At 47.3% G+C, this 18,537-nt stretch overlaps 1 protein-coding gene across 1 annotated transcript in view; it reads left to right on the top strand.

Annotated features, from left to right (window-relative positions):
• The window catches only part of ADGRL3 (adhesion G protein-coupled receptor L3), a 176,014-nt gene extending 168,781 nt beyond the window's left edge, over positions 1-7,233 (top strand). The window contains exon 23 of the mRNA XM_026036436.1: positions 6,215-7,233. Within this exon, the coding sequence (XP_025892221.1) occupies positions 6,215-7,008 (794 nt within the window). The 3' untranslated portion in view covers positions 7,009-7,233. The remainder of the gene's footprint in view (positions 1-6,214) is intronic.
• Positions 7,234-18,537: the final 11,304 nt, after the last annotated feature.

Below are 18,537 nucleotides of genomic sequence, written 5' to 3'. Positions count from 1 at the left end.
AGCCGGTCGCCTCTTGGTATCCAGAGTAGATTTAATGGGATGAGGGCCTAACGGAGCTTTCAGTTGCTTCCTCATCCTTTTGGTGATGGCCAAGGCAATGGGGAATGGCGGGGAGAGGTGGTTGCCAGGAAAAGGGAGAGCCTTGGGATGTGGGCGTCTCCATGGCCGGCTCTCGCTCCTGGCTAGAGCAGCCGAAGGACCTTGCGTTTTGCGGGACCGCGTCGACGTGATCCAGGGAGCAGCTGTGCAGAGCAGAACCTCAAGCGCAGGTTGTCCCGTTAGAAACGAGTTCTCGCTGCCTGAAAAGGAGTCTCCGAGAAGCGCCGAGAGTCTTAGGGGAGCCTCCCATCTTCCATCGTTTCTTTTCAGTTACTCTTTTTATTATTATTATTTCGGACGCGTTTTCAAGAGACAACAGATCCTAGTCCACAGTGGAAGTCGAATGTGCAGTTTTTATGTTAGTCATGATGATTTAATTTATTTTTTTTCCCCCTCCATTTGGCACTTTCTGGCAACTTCTGCCCCCCTCCATCCGTAGGCTGCCATGTGTCCCCCCTCTGTGTATTCGTATCCAGCATGTGGGCCAAGCCTCGCTTCCACGCCGGGTGCCCGACGCCGGGGAGGGAGGCGGGCGGGCGGGCGGGCGGCCGCCCCCCACGTGGCTGCTCTGCTTCCCGGCCCGTTTTCTTTTGCATCGGCCTGGATGTGCGCATCGTCAGCAACGTCTGTGCTGCTTTGGTGGCCTCCCGAGTTCTCGAGTCGTAACTTTTGAAGCTGGCTGCTTGTAATCAGGACTATTTCGACTGTTGTCATTCTGAATGTTCTTTTTGCCCTTTTTTTTAATTGCCACATTTGCCTGATTGACCTTTTTTGTTTGTTTTTTGTTTTTTTTTTTTGTTTTTGTTTTTGTTTTTGTTTTTGTTTTTCTCTGTCTTTCTATTGGGCTGCTCCAGGAGCCATGGCTAATCATCTTATAACCAATGCTCTGCTTCGTCCTCATGGCACTAACAACCCTTATAATACATTGCTCGGGGAATCGGCCGTCTATAACAACCCTTCTGTCAGCATGTACAACGCACAAGGTGTGCTGGAGTTTCTCTCTAATTTTTCTAGTGAGAATTCCATTTTCTGTGGCTTATTTTGGCCCATTTTCTTTCCTTCTTTCTTTTTTTTCCTCCTCCATTTTTTTTCCCCACCCCCACACACTGTGTTTTGTTTTGTTTTGTTCGTGGAAGTGGGCACAAAAATGATCCTCCCTTCTTTTCATTTCGGTGCATTTTTCCATTTTCCGTAGGCTTTTTTCCATGAGCAATCAAGTCCGCTTTGAGATACCACCATCAGTTCTGCTCAAAGCATTCATAGTGGTTTTGATTTCTTTTTTTTTTTTTTTTTTCCCTGAATCTCCTTGGTTTTGAATCGTTTTGGTGTTTCTGTGTGTATTTTGTTGGCTGTATCCATCTCTCTCTCTGTTGTCAGCACCTTTTCCTTGTTCAATCATTCATTTCAGAACCAGGAACACGTGCTCTGAAGGTAAGTGAAGCTTACACCAACGTTGCTCTGTGTTTGACGTGCCATGTAGAAATGTGCTCAGCAATGGTGTCCCAGAGCGTCTGCCACCGGTGGGGCAAGGGAAAAGCCACGCAAGGCAAACGCACCCTTCATCTCTAGGGAGAAAAGGGCATCTCAAGTAAGGAGCGTAGGTCGGTTCCAGGGAGTTCAGACTTTTTTAATAAATGTTTGGCCATTTGCATTAATGCATTTTCACATGTGCTATTAAACAGCAAAAAAAAAAAAAAGTTGGGGAAAGTGTGGACATGTCAGTCCCTGCTCCCAATCCAGGGCTCCCTTCCCAGGAAAGCCAAGCCTGGGCTATGCACGCTCCATGCTGTTGTCAGGAGASCTAGATCCTGGGCTGTATCACGAGGGCATTTTCATTCAAACTGCCAGGAAACGTCTGTATCTGACCTTTTTTGCTGTTCGTTTAATTTCCTAAACTATGCTAACGGTGTGCAAATAAATTCCATCCTGCTAATGCTTTCCTAAAGGGGTGATGGTTAAGCATGAAAGCTCTGGCCATAAAGACCTTGAGGGGGACGCAAATGTTGAACCCAGCTCTTGGTCTTCCGTAGATCTTCCTGCCTGACAATGCTGAGATTTCTTGGTGGAGAAGTAAGAGAGCAGCTTACCTGTTAGAGAGGGCAGCTGGTCTTCTAGAGGTAACCTCACTGCTTAAAATGCAGTGGGGCTGTTCAGTCYGTTGGCAGCAGGTAACGGGGGGTCAGTGTTTGGCTTAAGATCAGTCCTCCTTTTGAAGCCTGTGTGACTCAAGTGAACAAAGGTGACCTGGGCTGAAATGTGACCAAAAAAAAAAAAAGAAAAAGAAAAAGGGAAAAAGCTCTTATGTGCATTTAATAATCTTGCATTCTTGTAGTTTTAAGTCTGGATTGTGGTAGAATGAGCTGAGTGAATAGCACATTATTTCACAAATGGTGGTGTTGATTTTAAGCTGCTCTTGAGTGCAACACAGCCGGGTGGTTAACAGAGAAACCCGCCCTTTCTTCATCCCCTGGAGATTAAAGGAAAGGGGAGCAGCACYGATGCCATGTAAGACACTGGAGCTTTGCCATTGACCTCAGAGGCAGCAGAATCAGCCCCGTTATTCTGGGGGAGGCCGCAAGGTGATGAACGACCCTAGATGTGGTAGAGCTTTTGCTTTCCAAACTGCATACGGGCCTTGAAGGAGGATTTGCTGTGACGATGGTGAATTAAGAGGAGATGCCCCTGCAGAAACCAAGGTTAGCGAAAACAACGGGTCTTGRAGGGCCGTGCGGGTTCCTTGGGGCTTCAGGCTGACGCAGTAATAGTGCATTGTAAAAGTAGACCCTGTCCCCATCTCCGGGCTTGCCTCGCCTGGGCTTGGCGGGCCGTGAGGACGCGCTGGCCACCATCACCCAACTGATGCATCCTGCATTCCCAAGGCTCCGGTCTTTTTGCACCTTCACCTACCACCTCCGGCGTGTTGGCGGTGACTTGAGTTTCGCCGGAGGCCGTTCCCAAGCGTAGGAGGACTGAGGATGTGACCCCAAGTSTCTCTGCCAAGAGCCCCACCGCTGCCACCAAGGCTAACCTGAGCAGAAGAAGGAAAGCACTAACCAGCTCTGTTCACGCAGCAGCACGCCACAAACCAAAGCAAAGTGGGAAGTTGAAAGCTCTCCATCTTCATCATTGGCTCTTCTTTTTTTTATTATTATTATTTTTTAATTATTTTCTTAAACCCTTCCTCCTCGATAGCTTCATGTAGAGATGCCATTGTTTGAGCTGCTGTTTTTCTCACCTTTGTTTGCAAAGCCCATGTAGTTTTCCATGCGCTTGGGTAAAGAGAGAAAGGAAAAAAAGGCAAGGATTCCTTGCAAAATGTGCACGTGCCGGCAGCCCCGTGATGAGCCAAGGCGTACTCTTACAAAGCACTGTTGCAAAGGATGGACGGCCAAACATTTTAGCAAGGAAATGGATTTCAATTTCAACTGCCAGGGGTTATTATAACTAACAGTAAGTAAAGCCATTCATTTTAAGACTGTGGAAATGACACTGACAGTGCCTGTCTTTTGAAGCATGACCATTATGGCTCTAGACTCTCCTAAATTTCCAGGCTTTCTGTCTTGATTTGTGTTGCACTCTGAACGTTTTACAGTGGCATTGGAAAAAGTTTTAAATGTGTTTTTTCTTTTTTTCTTTTTAATAAAAATGTAGCCTCTTTAATATTGTGCGTAAAGTAATTTTCTGTCTAAAATGTCAATATTATTTTTTAACCTGAAATAAACCATGTAACAAATACATGTATTCTGGGCAGTGGAAATTATTTCCGTTTAACTCTCTTTTTCTGCATATCATCAATTTGCTTTTTACTCATGTTTCTCCTACTGTCGCTGTAAGCTTACTTGTTGTTTTTTCTTTCCTTTTCTTCATGCTGTCGTTTAGAGCCCTACAGAGAGACAAGTATGGGAGTAAAGCTAAACATTGCATATCAAATGTAATTTTTTTTAGTTCACTTTTATTGCATCACATATAGATGATGTAGTTAATAAAGGAAATTCATCTCACAATTTTGAAATCCAAAGAATAAGAAGCATATGGATATACATATGTATATATTATACGTGTATGTGTGTGTGTATATATATATATATGTATGGCTACATATATATATATAGATAGATATAAGATTAGATGATTCTTTCTTTGTTTATTTCTTGTTTTTGTGGTATTGTTTTCCCAAAGTAGTTTCTCATATAACTGTGCGTATGAGTTGAAATCGTTTTCCAAGTTGGCATTTTTATTTGCAAGGTCATAGCATTTTTATGTGGCGTATTTCGTTACTGAAACCACCCTGTTTTCAAGTGCAATGCATCTGTTTTTTGGTTTTTTTTTTTTCTTTCTTTCTTAGCTACCTCCCCGCCTCCTTTTCTATGCATTGGCAGCAGAAACAGCGCACAGTGCGCCAATGCATGTTGCTCAACACGACCATCGGACAGAGCCTGTTGTACCCGCCACTCATTGCATCCAGCCCCCTGGAAAAACACCCCTCACTTTTCATTTATCCTCCCAACATTGTGGCTCGTCTGGAGACCTTCCCCCACGAAAATAAACGGCTTTGCTCTATATCTGTGACGGCAACTTGACATTACCCATGGCTCCCGTGCCTGTTTGGGAGCCCGTGGCGCTGCCGACGCTCCCCGAGCATCCAAAATCCAAAATGCAGAAGACATTTCCAGGGCGTTGTGCTCCAAAGGAGAGCAAAYGCTGATGCGCTGCAACACTGCATTGCAGATATAGACCGAATACGGTATTTTCGGCGGTGTGCTAGCAACATTCCCGGCATTTTCCCTGCTTGATACCAGCAACCGGCAGTCTTGAATTGTCAGCTAAGGGCTCCTCGGAGCCACCRCTGCACGAGCGACAGGGCTGCTTGTGTTTTCGTGCAGCCCTGGAAGTCCTTAGCTGAAAATTGGAGCGTTTCATGCGTCCTCATGTTTGTGCTCATTCTTAGGAGGCCAGTAATCCAAAAGCCAAAAAAAAAAAAAGCCCAAAAAGCAAGCAAGCATGGTGGTTTAACTTTCCTGAGGCCTGATTTTCTCCTCCTCACACGCTGATGCTGCATTGCAGTCCAAGCGTTTCTCCATGGTCCTGGGAGCGAGAGAAGAATCGAGCTCCAGGCTGAAGACAGCCATGCCAGGATGCCCATGGAAATGCAAGGAGGCCGCTCAAGCCCAGCAGCCCGGCCCCTGTGTTGCTAACATCCAAAGGTCTCGTTTCTGTGGCTGGAGGTGTCTATATATATTCCTTGTGCGAGCGTTTGCCCAAGGGGCAGGCGAGGTGGGGAGGGACTMAACCAAGAGGTGCCGCTCTCGGCACATCCCCAGCATCTGCCCTTTCCMTTGCACTTAACAGTACTTGTCCTGCCTTCCATTGAACCTCGTGTTTTAATGCCCCACGTGAAAAGGAAGCTATAGTTTTTAAAGGCTTGTATCAGCCATCTCCAGCACTGGATATATGGCAAAATTTCCCCCCTGGCCCGTATCAAACCAGTGATTTTAGCCGTGCCCTTGTGTGGCATGGAATGTAGCTCCAAAAAGGCACCTTGAGCCTCCATCCATTGCAAGGATGCTTGAGCCAATCCCCATATTTTCCCTTTGGAGCTTACGCCCGTCCTCTGGTGGGCTCCAAAGCGAAAAAAAGGTGAGTGGAGTTGGTTCCCCCTTCCAAGTGAGTAAGGATGCAGTCCCCCCCAGACGCAGCAGTGGGAGCCATTACTGCGTTCTGCAAAGGCTGGTCCTCACCTGGGATGGATTATCCGAGCCTCGGGACTCCAGGTAGGACCGTTTGGACTGGTGGCAGAGTTTGGACCAGCTYGGGCTCAGCACTTTTCGCAGCTCCCCAAGGAATATATAGCGCCCCCGCCACGAGTCTTTGGAAGCAGCAATAGCAAGAGGAAAACCAGGGGGGCGAGACGCCCTTCCTCCTCCTCCTCCTCCTCCTGGCCAGCCGTTGGCAGCGCTTGGTGGTGGGTTCCCGTCTTCCCGGCGGGAAGGCGTTGACCCCGGCGGGCGCAGGCCAGCGCGCTGGGCGGCAGCCCAGGCGGGGGGTTCGGCGCGGGCCGGTGCCGCGTGAGCGTGCCGCGTGTACGAGTCACCCTGTCTTGTGTGATGTTTTTCAGAGGGGCTTCTGAACAATGCCAGGGATACAAGTGTCACGGATACTCTACCACTGAATGGTAATCACGGCAACAGCTACAGCATCGCCAGCGGCGAGTACCTGAGCAACTGCGTGCAAATCCTCGACCGCGGCTACAACCACACCGAGAACGCCCTCGAGAAGAAGATCCTGAAGGAACTCACCTCCAACTACATCCCCTCCTACCTGAACAGCCACGAGCGCTCCAGCGAGCAGAGCCGCAACCTGATGAACAAGCTYGTCAACAGCGTGGGCGGCGAGGACGACGCCATCGTGCTGGACGACGCCACCTCCTTCACACACGAGGAGGGCCTGGGCCTGGAGCTCATCCACGAGGAGTCGGACGCGCCGCTGCTGCCGCCGCGCGCGTACGCGGCCGAGAGCCACCCGGCRCAGCTCTACGCGCGGCGGCGCATCCCGCAGGACAACAGCGAGAGCTTTTTCCCCTTGCTGACCAACGAGCACACGGACGAGCCGCAGTCGCCCAACAGGGATTCTCTCTACACCAGTATGCCCGCCCTGGCCGGCATGCCCGGGACAGAAAGCGTCACCGCCAGCACCCAGACCGACCCGCCGGCGGCCAAGGGCGGTGACGCCGATGACGTTTACTACAAAAGCATGCCGAACCTGGGCTCCAGGAACCACGTCCAGCAGCTCCACACGTACTACCAGCTGGGGCGAGGCAGCAGCGACGGTTTCATAGTCCCGCCGAGCAAGGACGGGACGCCCCCGGACGGCCCCGCCAAGGGACCCGCTCACTTGGTCACCAGCCTATAGAGGCCCAAGCGGAGGCCGCCGGCAGGAAGATGCCCCCCTACTCGGCTCCGCGGCGCTCGGCTCCGGAGCCGGGCCGAGCCGTGGGAAGTGGCGCGTGCTCCAACGCCGATTCCCAAGCAAGCGAAACTCTCGGACTTTTTTTACCGGAATAATTTTTAGGCCAGCCCGAAGAGACGAGTAACTGCTCATCCCCAACCCCTCCACCCCAACCAACCCCTGTTTTTTTGTTTTGTTTTCTCCTCCCCTTCCTCCCCACCTTCCCTCCAGACAGACAGACAGACTTCATTGTGTTAATGAGAGCGCTGTGACGGATAGCGGCGCCCTTCGCGGCCTTCCACAACTTAACGCTGTGTTTGTTTTAAAAAATAAGAAAAAAAAAAGAAAAAAAAATCCTTGATGCTGTGTTGCTCTTAATAATGAGGACCTGATTTAAAAAAAAGAAAAAAAAAAGGCCAAAAAATCGGAAGCCCCCCCGGCAAACGCAGCAGGTCACGCGGCGGCGGGGTGGGCGGCCAGCGAGTCCTAGGGGTTACGTGACTGGGTATTTTCTGTTTTGCTGTATTAACTGATGATAAAGAAGAAGAAGAAAAAAAAAGGAAAAAAAAAACTAATGGCAGAAAAAGGAGAAAAAAATAATAATAATAAGCCGGACGGTTTCTCTGTACTGTACAGATACTAGCATTGCACATATAGTCTGCTTTCTGTTCCTCCAGAACTTGCGTCCCTGTTAATGTAGTGGAAACAAAAAAAAAAAAAAGAAAAAAAAAAAAGAACTTTTTCTGTTGTGTTGGTCTTGTAAGTTTGTCTACCGGTAGGAGCAAGGTTTTTTTTTTTTGGTAACACCCTTTATTTTTCTTTTTTAATTGTTTTATTCTCTATTTTTTATTTGTTTGTTTACCTCTTCCCCTGCCCTTCCCTCTCCCTCCCGTCCCGGTAAACAGTCTCGGTGGGCTAAAAAGAAGAAAAATACCGAAAAAAAAGACAAGACCGTCGCTTTGTAGAGGCCGTTCTTAGAAGCGCGATGGCAGCTTGTTTTCGCGGAGTCTTTCACCTCGGCGCCTCTCGCTCCTCCTCCTCCAGACTGGAGCAAGGGCCACRTTCTGTGTCTGCAGGGCCAGGATAAGCGTCTGGGGCCGCCTCGGGGAGCCCCGCGGTCCCTCGTGCCCTCGTCGCGGCGCTTGGGCTCCCGCAAGGCCGGCGCGGCTCCGGCGCTGCCGTGGTCGAGAAGAAAATGGCTTGACTCGTAGGGAGCTTAAAGCAAAAAAACAAGAATTTTGCAATTTTGCAGTGATTCAGGAGAAAAAAATATATATATAGTAGTCTTCTGTTTGTTATTTTCCTAACAGGAAACTTATTTATTTGGCAGGTTTTTAAGTAACATAGGCTTTTCCAGAGGTAAGGTAGCAGCATGGATTATGATTTCTTTTTTTCTTTTTTTTTTCCCTTTTTTTAATTTATGATCCGTTTTGTACGGTCACAGAAGCCAGATGACCTCCTTTACTAATACCTGTTGTAAAAGCGACGCGTGTTTGCCAACCAATAAACAACTGCTAACAGTTTGGCAGGTACCGTATGTACGTGCTGCACCACGCATCTCTCGATCCCTGTTCTTTATCCCTCCATTGCTGTCGTCGGGATCATTTCCCACCCCTTCAGGGCATGGGGCGAGCGATGCCAAAGAAAGGAGGCAATTGAAGCACAAGGGTGAACGTGTGGCTGCCTAGGGGTGTCAGGACCACAAGGGTGGACCTTGTTCTGCAGGTTATTCCGGGTCTAGTTCGTGTCCTCRGTATGGCTTGCGACAGCGGATGATTCAAGCGGGATCTTTCTCATGCTCTGCCTTTCTCTCATTAYAACCCCTTGGGTTTTCTTGTGTGGGTTTTGGTTGTTTGCTTGTATTTTAATACTTCTGAGACTAAAAAGCTGCTGGTAGCGCATCCAAGAGTGAAGTTCTCAGGAGGCCTCCACAGTTGTTGCTGTCTCTCATATTCTTGCAGGGGACAGCCAAGGGAGGCCTCATCTGCAGTGGCCTCTTTGCTCTGGAAGCCCCATAGTCCTTCCAGAGATGCTGCTTTGGACACAGTTGCTGATCCTCCCCCTAGCTCTGTCACATCTCCTTTCCCTGTGGCCAAGCCACRTTGTCCTCTGATCCGCTCTTCTGATGGGCTGGTTTGTAGCTTTCCCAYAGGCTTAATATAGAAAAAAAAAACAATGAAATAAAAGAGATTAACAGCAAAAAGGAAGAAAAAAATAGTTGTTTCTGTAMACACTCGGTACCCAGTGTCAAAGCAACTTAGCTGTGCAGTTTGAACAAGGCCCCCTAGACCTTGGTCCTTCCTTGGAGCTCTTTTCTTACCTTCCTCTAAGATGGGGGAAGAACTCCCATCAAGCTCAATTAAAAGCAGGTAAAAGGCTTCAGGTAGGCAGGTGATGTCTGTGTTAGAAAATGTTTTCCCAGTGCTGGAGATGAAATGTGCTTGTTTTGGTGGTGCAGGCACAGCCTTGTGTGGGGTTGTCCCAGGTGGCCTTCCCTCAAGGCCACTGGCTGTTGCATGAGGTGATGTGAGCAGGTTAAGGGGACAAGAAGAGAAAAAAAACATGGAAGATTGACAGTTTTGGGGCAGATGCTGTGTTTCAAGTTGTCCAAGTAGTTTCTGTAGCCTGAAAGACATCTGGGAGGAAACCTGCTCAAGTGGTGGCTTAAGCAGCACCTTGAGCCAGCACAGAACTTGAGCCCAGGATGAGGAAGTATTTCCCATCAGTAGCTTCTTCAGGGAAGGCCTTGACTCTGTAGAATGGGGCCATCCATCCATCCATCCATCCATCCATCCCTCCCTCCCTCCCTCCCTCACTCCCTCCCTCCCTGTCATGGTCTGCATCCTGAGACCACTCCTCTGATGCCTTAACTTGCTGCTTCCCAGTTCTGTGTATTTTTAGTGCCAGCTGTGAGTGAGATGAGTGGAGCCTGGTAGAGCTACGTGAAGTTGGGGTTTCAGATCCCCTTCAGCTGTTATCCAACTCATGGAGAGGGTGAAATCTCCTACAGCAAATGTTTTCATGGCAACTTAGGAAGTGGACAAGCCACATGGCATTTACCTGTTGTTCCTGATCCTCTACGAGAGCAAACTGGTGGTGGATTTGCTGTGGGAGTGACTGTGTCCTGCAGAAAATCTGTGACCTCCTTGAGTCTGTGTGGTCTTTGTCTCTGAAATCCTGCCAAGGATTTCTGGTTTCTCGGCAAACGTGCTCACTTGTCTTGTCTTTGACTGTCTTTGAGTGTCACTTCTCAATTGAACTTCTCTCCTCCAGCCTACGATGTTTATGAGTGCTCTGATTGAAAAAAATTCAAAAAAAAAAAATCAAACCAAAAATCCCATCAGTGTTTATTTTCAAACTGATAATTTCTGTCCCCGTGCTGGTCCTTTACCACAGGATTTCACGAATGGGGCTTCTTAGATATTTGGAAAAGGGTGAATCACAAAACAGATGGGGAATAGATATTTTTAACTGCATTAATCCAAAAATGCTTTATGACCATCATTTAGGCTTTCTTTTTCTTTAGAGGAAGTGAATTAGGAAAAGAAGAAGTAGTAAGGAAATTATTTTTTGGCATTTCTCCCCTTAAAAGCAGATAGTTGACTGACTTGTATCAGATGGTTGAGTATGGTCATGTTGGAGGCTTCTGCTTGTTGATAACTAGCTCAGTAGATGCATGATTTGCAGTGCAGTGGTGGCTTTTGTGCAGACTATGGCAATTGAAATTTGAATCCTTTGAGCCTAAATTTTCCTAGAACATGAGGGAGAACTGCCGAACTCCTGGGGCAGTTCGTGATGCTCGAGCAGCAGGAGGTGGAAGGGAGAAAGCAGCTCGTGTCGGGTGGTCACCGATCTCCTGAAGGGGCAGTCGCGACTGTGATATTGAAGCTGGTTCTGTGTTAGGTGCACGCAACTATAGAGGTTGGCTTGAGGGATCACTGTCCAGGCCTCTTTCATCTCTAAAACTTTATTTAAAATAACGAAAGGCTGGCTTTTAGAGGAGTAAAATGAAAGCTTTCAGGAACAGAAGCATCCCATTCCCAATGAAAAACACACACTTTCTACAAAAACAACAGTATTCCAGAATAGACCTCTACCTTCTGAAGGAGAGGTCCCACCTTATGGAGGAACAAGTTGTCAGGTGTCTTTGGAAAGAACCATTTCTATGTGGATACGTAGCTCAAGAAGGTTTTTTTTTTCAGAAAGCCTTGCCTGGGCTGGCAGTTACTGAAGCGAAGGCAGCACCGAGTGCAGTCCAACCAGCTCTCCAAGTTTTGGAGAGCCACCAAGCTGCTCTGGTACCAAGTAGGGGCCCGAAAAGCGGCGGTTAATGAAGGTGGTCTGTGAGCGTCAGAATTTAATCACACAGTCCTCAAGTTGCTCCCTACAGCCAGCTAGAGGTGCCCTAGGTAACATGATGGGAAATCTCTTGGCCTTTCCTGGCTCTAGTTGTAATTTCACAATCTTAAATCAGGGCCGTCATGTCCGATGCGGAGGAATGTGGTTGAGGGGGACTCTTCTTCCCCACATTCATAGAAACTCTTGGTCGTGCCAGTTTATAAAGAGCAGAAAATCCTACTGACTTCCATAATAAAAGAAGAGCTAATCTTTTTAAAAAACTGTCCTAAAAGCCCAGCTTGATCATCTGTCACCCCTTAATATCCTCCCATTTAAAAAGAGAAGGGACAAGTTCTTTATTTTCAGCTATCTACTGCATTCAGCAAGATTCTATGCAAGATTTACTTAATGTTTTAGAGTTTAAATAGCCTGGGCTCATAAACATTATATGTGTCATGTAGTCGCAGGTTCTCCTCTGGTAGACTTCAACCCATCCTACAGCACAAAACTGAAAGCAGATCCAATTGTGGTGTTGTTCCCTACCAATTCCTGAGCTTGGCTTTTCCTACAGGGCTTTGGTAGGGAGGTATCAAGGAGACTCAGTAGTACATCCCACTCCCCCTCTTTTGCCTAATGAAATTTTGGAAAGGAAGAGGATGGTCATGATATGGATGACCATTGAGGATGGTCATCSCATGTAGTGGTAGGAGCCCAATCGCTCTGCTAAGAGAGGTTTTCAGCCAAGCTCATCTCTTTTGCTGGTGATTTCCACAAAATTAGGAGATGGGAAGGAAAAGGTACTTCCAAGTTTTGAGGCCAATTCCAGGTGCACATGGACCATTCATTTACCAAATAATAAGTCTTCCCGCTCAAGAGAGAGGTTGTGTTTCATGCTGAAATATCTGAGACTTGCCAGCAKAGCTGGAAGTTGGAAATCTCCCCTTTCCAAGTGCAAAGAGCTATTTTCAGGTGCCTACTGTTTATCGTATACTRTACGGCAGCCAAATGGTGATTATTTTTTCCCAACAAAATGCCAACAAAATAACCAACATTTCTTATTTGCTGTCTTTTTTGATTTCCTCTTCCTCCATGTGTATTCTTTTCTTATATTTCTACTCGTTAAATGCTCTGTACAATCACATGTTAAAACCCAAGCTAAAACCTCAATAAAAAAAAAAATACAGCAAACACAGAGCAGTGAAGCAGTGCAGTTATTATGTGCTGGAGGCAAACGTTTGATACTGTGTTTAAGCGCTGCTTAAAACCCCATACCACGGCTTAAAGCACACAAACATATGTGGACCTATGAAATCACAGGCCTGAAATCCGAGACCCTTTTAAGGAGTATTATGTCCAAAGACAAGACGCATCTGCTGCTGCTTTTGCAGGCAAATAGTCCCATCCGAGTGACAAGAGTGATAACAGTGAGACCCTACAGCTTGGCCTTCTTATCCTCACCCCTCTCCCTTTTGCTTTCCTTGCACTTTGGATTGTTTTTTTTTTGGCCTTTTAGAGTATTTTTGGCTTCTCAGTGACACTGTGGAGGTGGTGGTGTTCACACCAGCTCTCCGTGTCTGCAAGGGGCAGTGCGTCATACGTAGGTCTGCAGCTGCAGAAAAGTGAGCTCTACATGTATGGATGAGCCAGTAACTAAGGATCCAGTTGTCATTGACTGTGTGTTATCTTACAGGTTTGGAGACGTTGTTTCCAGCAGTGGGATGCTCTGCGGGTAAATCGTGGCTGTAATAAAACTGGTTTTGAGCTGTACATTTCCACTCACCTGTGAGGCATCTAGTGGAGAACTGAATTTGAGATCTCATGGCAAGAAATCTGAATTTCTGACGCTAAATGTGGTAGAAACCTCCTCTGGAGACTTGTTGCCCCACATGGAGCAAAGGCTCTGCCTAACGGTGCTCATGAGCCTTCATTTGAAGACCTTCATGAAGGTCTTCCAAACCCGCCTGGATGCCACCCTGTGCCATGTGCTCTAGGTGAGCAGGAAGGTTGGACTAGATGACCTCTAGAGGTCCCTTCCAACCTCAACCATTCTGTGCCTCTGTGATTCTGTGATTACCCCTGCTGATGGGCGCTTTGGTGGATGCGCATTGGAAGCAAGGCAGCCAACGTGTCCATCACACAGGCCAGGTTTGTAGGAGGCAAACAGGAAGGCTGGTCGTGCTGCTTAGGGAGCAGGAGTGCATCGTTGCCTGCAGCTGCTCAAACCCCCTCACGCAAGAGCCACATGTAGGTGGGAGAGTGGGAAAACGGGCTTTGCAACGGAGCAGGACGAGAAGGAAAAGCCACCTAATTGTGGATGCTTCTGGCAGCACCTCGGCTGCCAGAAATGGGCCCAAACCCTGTTTTTCAGGCACCTTCCATAGAGAAGCATCGGTGGCAGGAGATGAGCAGGAGATGGGAGGCCTGCAGGGGGGAATCCCTGCTTTTGCTCCTCGGCAYGGTGATGCCCCTTGCTTTGTGCTGGAATGGTCCGTGCCAGCTGCAGTAGATCTCGTGGGAACCTCTTGGTTCCCTTGCCAAGTCACTGCTGCACAGTGGGGCGTTCAGCAGGTCCATCCCCTCTATCCACATTGGGCCAGTGCACTGTAGAGCTTGTGGTTTAGGCTGCTCATTGCTGTCTTTCCAAACTACTCATTTCAGCATGCAGGCAGTAAATCCACTGCCATCTGAAGGGAATGCAGATGCCAAGTGCATTTCCTTTCCCCGTTAAGTTCATTAACCCGGCTAAGATGGAAAAGTCCTCCTGCATCACCATGATTTACTGCTACCAACCTCCTCTTGCCAGCTGAGCCCTGGCATTTCTCGCTCTGGATACCACCCGGCTTTGCTGGGAGCACCAGTAGATGCTAATCTTGTTTGGAGCCACTTTTTGGTGCACTAGACTTTGGGCACGTAAGTGTATAGGTGATAATATATAWAAATAAAACCAGGGCTTCTGCATATCCTCTCTTAAAACATATAGACACTTTATGGTCTGCCATAAGGCAGGGTTCCCCTGCTTGCTTTTTCCATGTGCAGCTGGGTGATGTTTCTACCGCCTGCACAGAGTGGATGATRGAGGAGGCTCTCCTGCAAATCAATCATTGAATGCTGGCAATTTCCCTTTTTTTCCCCACGCTGCCTATTACCTTTGTTGCTCCAAAGAGTTTCAAAGTGACTGCACTGCTAATTGTGCTAACTGCTCGGGGATAAAAAATTAAACCTATTACTCTGAAAGGCTTGAGGGCATCCTAAAAGGGGTATTTGCCTAAAATACCCCTTGCCTAAAAATACCTTGCCTAAAATACCTTGCCTAAAAGGGGTATTTGCAGCTCAGTTAATAATTCAGCTCAGCACCGGTGACTCCACAGGATGTTCAAGTAGCTCTCCAAGAAGCCTTGCTCTGATTTCGTGATACCTATCCCGAAATTACATGGGCTCCAAACCACAAGGCACAAATGGAGAGGTCTTTCAAAGGGATGCAAACTGTCACAAACCTTGTTCTCAGCTGCAGATGGAGGGAATTTGGGGTTTAGTAGCATGGAGTGCCTATGGGTTAAAGGGAAATGTTTTTATTTTCTACTGCCACAGCTTTAATGGTAGCCAGCACCTTTGGCTGCATGCCTGCCACCACTTCCCTGTGAAAACCTGCAAGAATCCAATTCCCTGGAAGGTTTAACATTGCTTTTTTTCCTTAGAAATCCCATCTCTGCTAAGCAAAAACCTCAGTTTTGAAAGCCAATCTTTTGCATGTTCGCACTAGAGGGAGGTTTTTCCATGGTGGGTGGTTCCACTCATGCTCATCCATCCTCTTTAATCATCAGTCAAGCTTGGGGAAGGAGCAGCAGGATCYCTTCAGGTCTCGGGAATCTCCTGAGCCTAAACTGGACTTGATTTTTAGGACCAGTACCATAATTGCCATGCAAATGTTGTTTAAGCAGTTAGCTTTGTAAAGCTTAAAGCAAGTGTGTTTGAGCGAGGAGTGGTCTTCCCTCGATCTGTTTTTTCCCTGTTTTTTTGCAGGACAAAACATGCAAGYGTCACTAGCGTACCCTTGTTGTGCTCTGCTCTACAGAGGGTCGCTTTTCTCTCGCTTTGCTGCTGGCCTTGCTCCCGTTAGCATTAATCAGCAGCTAATCTCTGAGCCTGAGCCAGGATATGGGAAAGAAATCCCTCAAGGAACATTGCAGACTACGTGGCAATGCCCATAGCCAGCTCACGCTCGAGGCTCCACCTTGCTTTTCTCTGGATGTATTATATTAATATTATATTGGCTAATATTAATATTTATATTATATATTATTGAGCATATTATTAATGGAAAAAGTGATTTTAGGTCATGCCTGTATTCCTTTCACCTGCAATACCACCTGACTCCCCATTCCCAACTGGTGTGCGTAAAAGGAGGCATTTTCTTCTCAGGGTTGCAATTATTATAGAAACAGCTGTAAAGTAGAGCACTCGAAGAAAGTCTGTGAAGTACCCTTCAGATAATACCTGATATCAAAACAAATCTGTTTACTCTGCAGTGGTTTATACTATTTATTAAAAGGGAAGGAAAAAAAAAAAGGTTGCTCTAACAGGCACTGCATTTGATTAGACTTGATTAAGTGCCACATAGAGCTTTCACTGGGATGAGTTTCTTAGTCCAGAAGGACGTGGGCCATCGAAGTAGGTGCTTAAGTCATGTCTCCATGAAGAAAAATGATTTTCAGGAGTCAAAACTAAGGGTTATTTTGCCTTCTTGAGTCACTTTTCTTYGGGACTAGCAGAGCAAGAAGTGGCTGAGAAGATCCTAATTATCAGGGGTTTAGGGCAAAATCCAACCTCAAGTGAGCATCTAACCACCTCTGAAGTCCAGCAAGGAGGGATCAAAGTGCACAGACCTTAAGTAGGCCTCCACACAGCTAACCTGAATTACATCTCGAACATGAAGTCATCCATTCGCATCCCCAAGCCYCCTTCTGAAGGGTGGAGGCACTTTCAGAGTGGGCTTGTGTAGATGCCAGTGCTTCTTGGTTCTCCTTGTTCAACTGGGACTAATCCAGAAGAGCTCACAGCAAAGGGTATTGCTGCACAGGAGCTCTTCTTCAGGGCAGCATGCACCAGTAGCCACTGTCAATAGTCCTCACACCACAGATGGCCTGTGAGGTTGAGCTGCCAAATGGGTGGTTTGGTGGGTTTCTTTCTCACAGACATTGTTTCATCTACTCTGAGCCTTTTGAGGCAAATACAGACACCCAGTGCTTTGTTTGACGTGAAATGCCCATAAAATACCATTGGCTGCTGTAAGAAAGTTCTCCAGCTCTCCCACCTGAGCGCGAGAKGCGAGAGGGGAAGCAATGAGCTGTAATTTGGGGGTTCACTTCATCTCCCCTTGTTTTCTTCTTGCAGAAAGCGGGAGAGTGCCCAAGCAGGAGCCGGTCTTCCGAAGGGTTACGATGGAAGACAGTGTCATCTAGCACGTTGAAGGAAGCACCCGGGACTGCGCTCCGAGTTGGCTTCCCCGTGCCTCGGTTTACCCTTCCCGCAGTGGGACCGTGCAACAGGGTAGGCCAAGAGGCTCCACAAAATTGTGTCAACGGAACACCTGGCAACCCTCATCTCCCCACCAAGTGGACAGCTCGGCTCGGAATTACTTCCAGAGAGGCCCTCTACTCCACACTGCCCCACCACAGAGCCCAGATGTAGGACTGCTCGCTGGGAAGTTGGTTTGTTGCTTATTTGGTTGCTTGCTTCCTATATTTTTTTTTATTATTATTATTTTTTTTTTTGAAGATGAGCATAATGGACTCCACTTTTTAAAACTAGGAGTGGTTTTCATCTGCTACAAAGTTTAGCTTTGCATTTCACAAGCACTTAAAGATACTGGATACCAAACCCTCCCTGAACTCATAACTCTGTTAAAAGGCTTCAAAACAGCTTGTGTAAGGAAGACACCGCCACATCCAGGTCGCTCTTGTAAATATAGGCCTTTCCTATAGGAACCATGGAAGGAAGAAAGGGATTAAGAAAGATCCCTTATTCCAAAACAAGCTGAACTTTCTACCAGAGGACTTCAGAGCAAAACTGTCACTTGTAAATAGCACATACGTCTAACAGCAACTTCTCTCAGTAGAAAGAGGAAGAAAAGCTTCTGAGGAAAATCCCTTCAGATTTTATTGTAATATGTAAATAGAGATATTTTTTCGAAAAAAAAAAAATGAGCCTTAGTATCCTGAAGATAACGATTCTCTATCAGTCAGCTCAGTTGGACATAGATACAGCAGAAGCACTGAGGTGGACCTTCAGCGGGCCCGTTGGGTTCAACGATTCATGGTCACGTCGCTGTTTCTGCAGCCCAGCTTCACGGCAGTGATGTTTGGCCAGCCTGCAGCAGCCACCTTGGGTTATGGAAGTGTCTTCTAAACCATGACTGACCCATGCAGCAGAGGACTCAATGGGTGTTTCTCGTTCGTTTCTTTTTCCAGGAGGGACTTGCTGGGCCCATGTTCTCAGCTGGTGTAAATAACCCATGGAGCTACATCACGGGAGGATCTAGACTGTTTGGGGCAGATGTGGGGGCAGCATGGGCAGAAATCACTGATGGAAGGAAAGCATTTCCATCGGTGCAGTTCCCCCATGGCTTTTAGCATTAAAAAAAAAAAAAAAAAAAAAAAAAAAGAAAAAGAAAAAAAAAGAAAAGAACAAAATCCGCAGACCTTGTTCATGGTATTTGCCCAGCTGTTTGGTTGGGTAGATGGAGGCACACGTGGACATCCGTGTCAGTGCCAGCCAGAGTCCACCCATGCAGCCCTCCCTTTCGTGTGTGCAGCACGTGTGCGAGGGCCACGACACGTGTGGGAGCCCCCCGTGTGTCTGCGTGGGCACGATGAGCTGGCGCGAGTGTCCCCTCTCCATACAGCTGTGTCTGGGAGGGAAAAAAAGGGAGGAGATGGATGTGTGTGGTGTGCTCATCCCTACAGGGATTCCTGCCGCAGAGGGAAATCACGTGCCTGATTTAATAAGGGAAGAAAGGAAGGAGGAGGGAAAGCAAAATGAAGGGGAAAGCAACGCAAGGAGGAGAAAAGAAAAGAAAAGAAAAGAAAAGAAAAGAAAAGAAAAGAAAAGAAAAGAAAAGAAAAGAAAAGAAAAGAAAAGAAAAGAAAAGAAAAGAAA

This window comes from Nothoprocta perdicaria, unplaced genomic scaffold, assembly GCF_003342845.1.
Source record: "Nothoprocta perdicaria isolate Ctin4 unplaced genomic scaffold, notPer1 scaffold_178, whole genome shotgun sequence".
Taxonomy (NCBI): Eukaryota; Metazoa; Chordata; class Aves; order Tinamiformes; family Tinamidae; genus Nothoprocta; species Nothoprocta perdicaria.
This window is presented reverse-complemented; position numbering and strand designations above follow the sequence as displayed.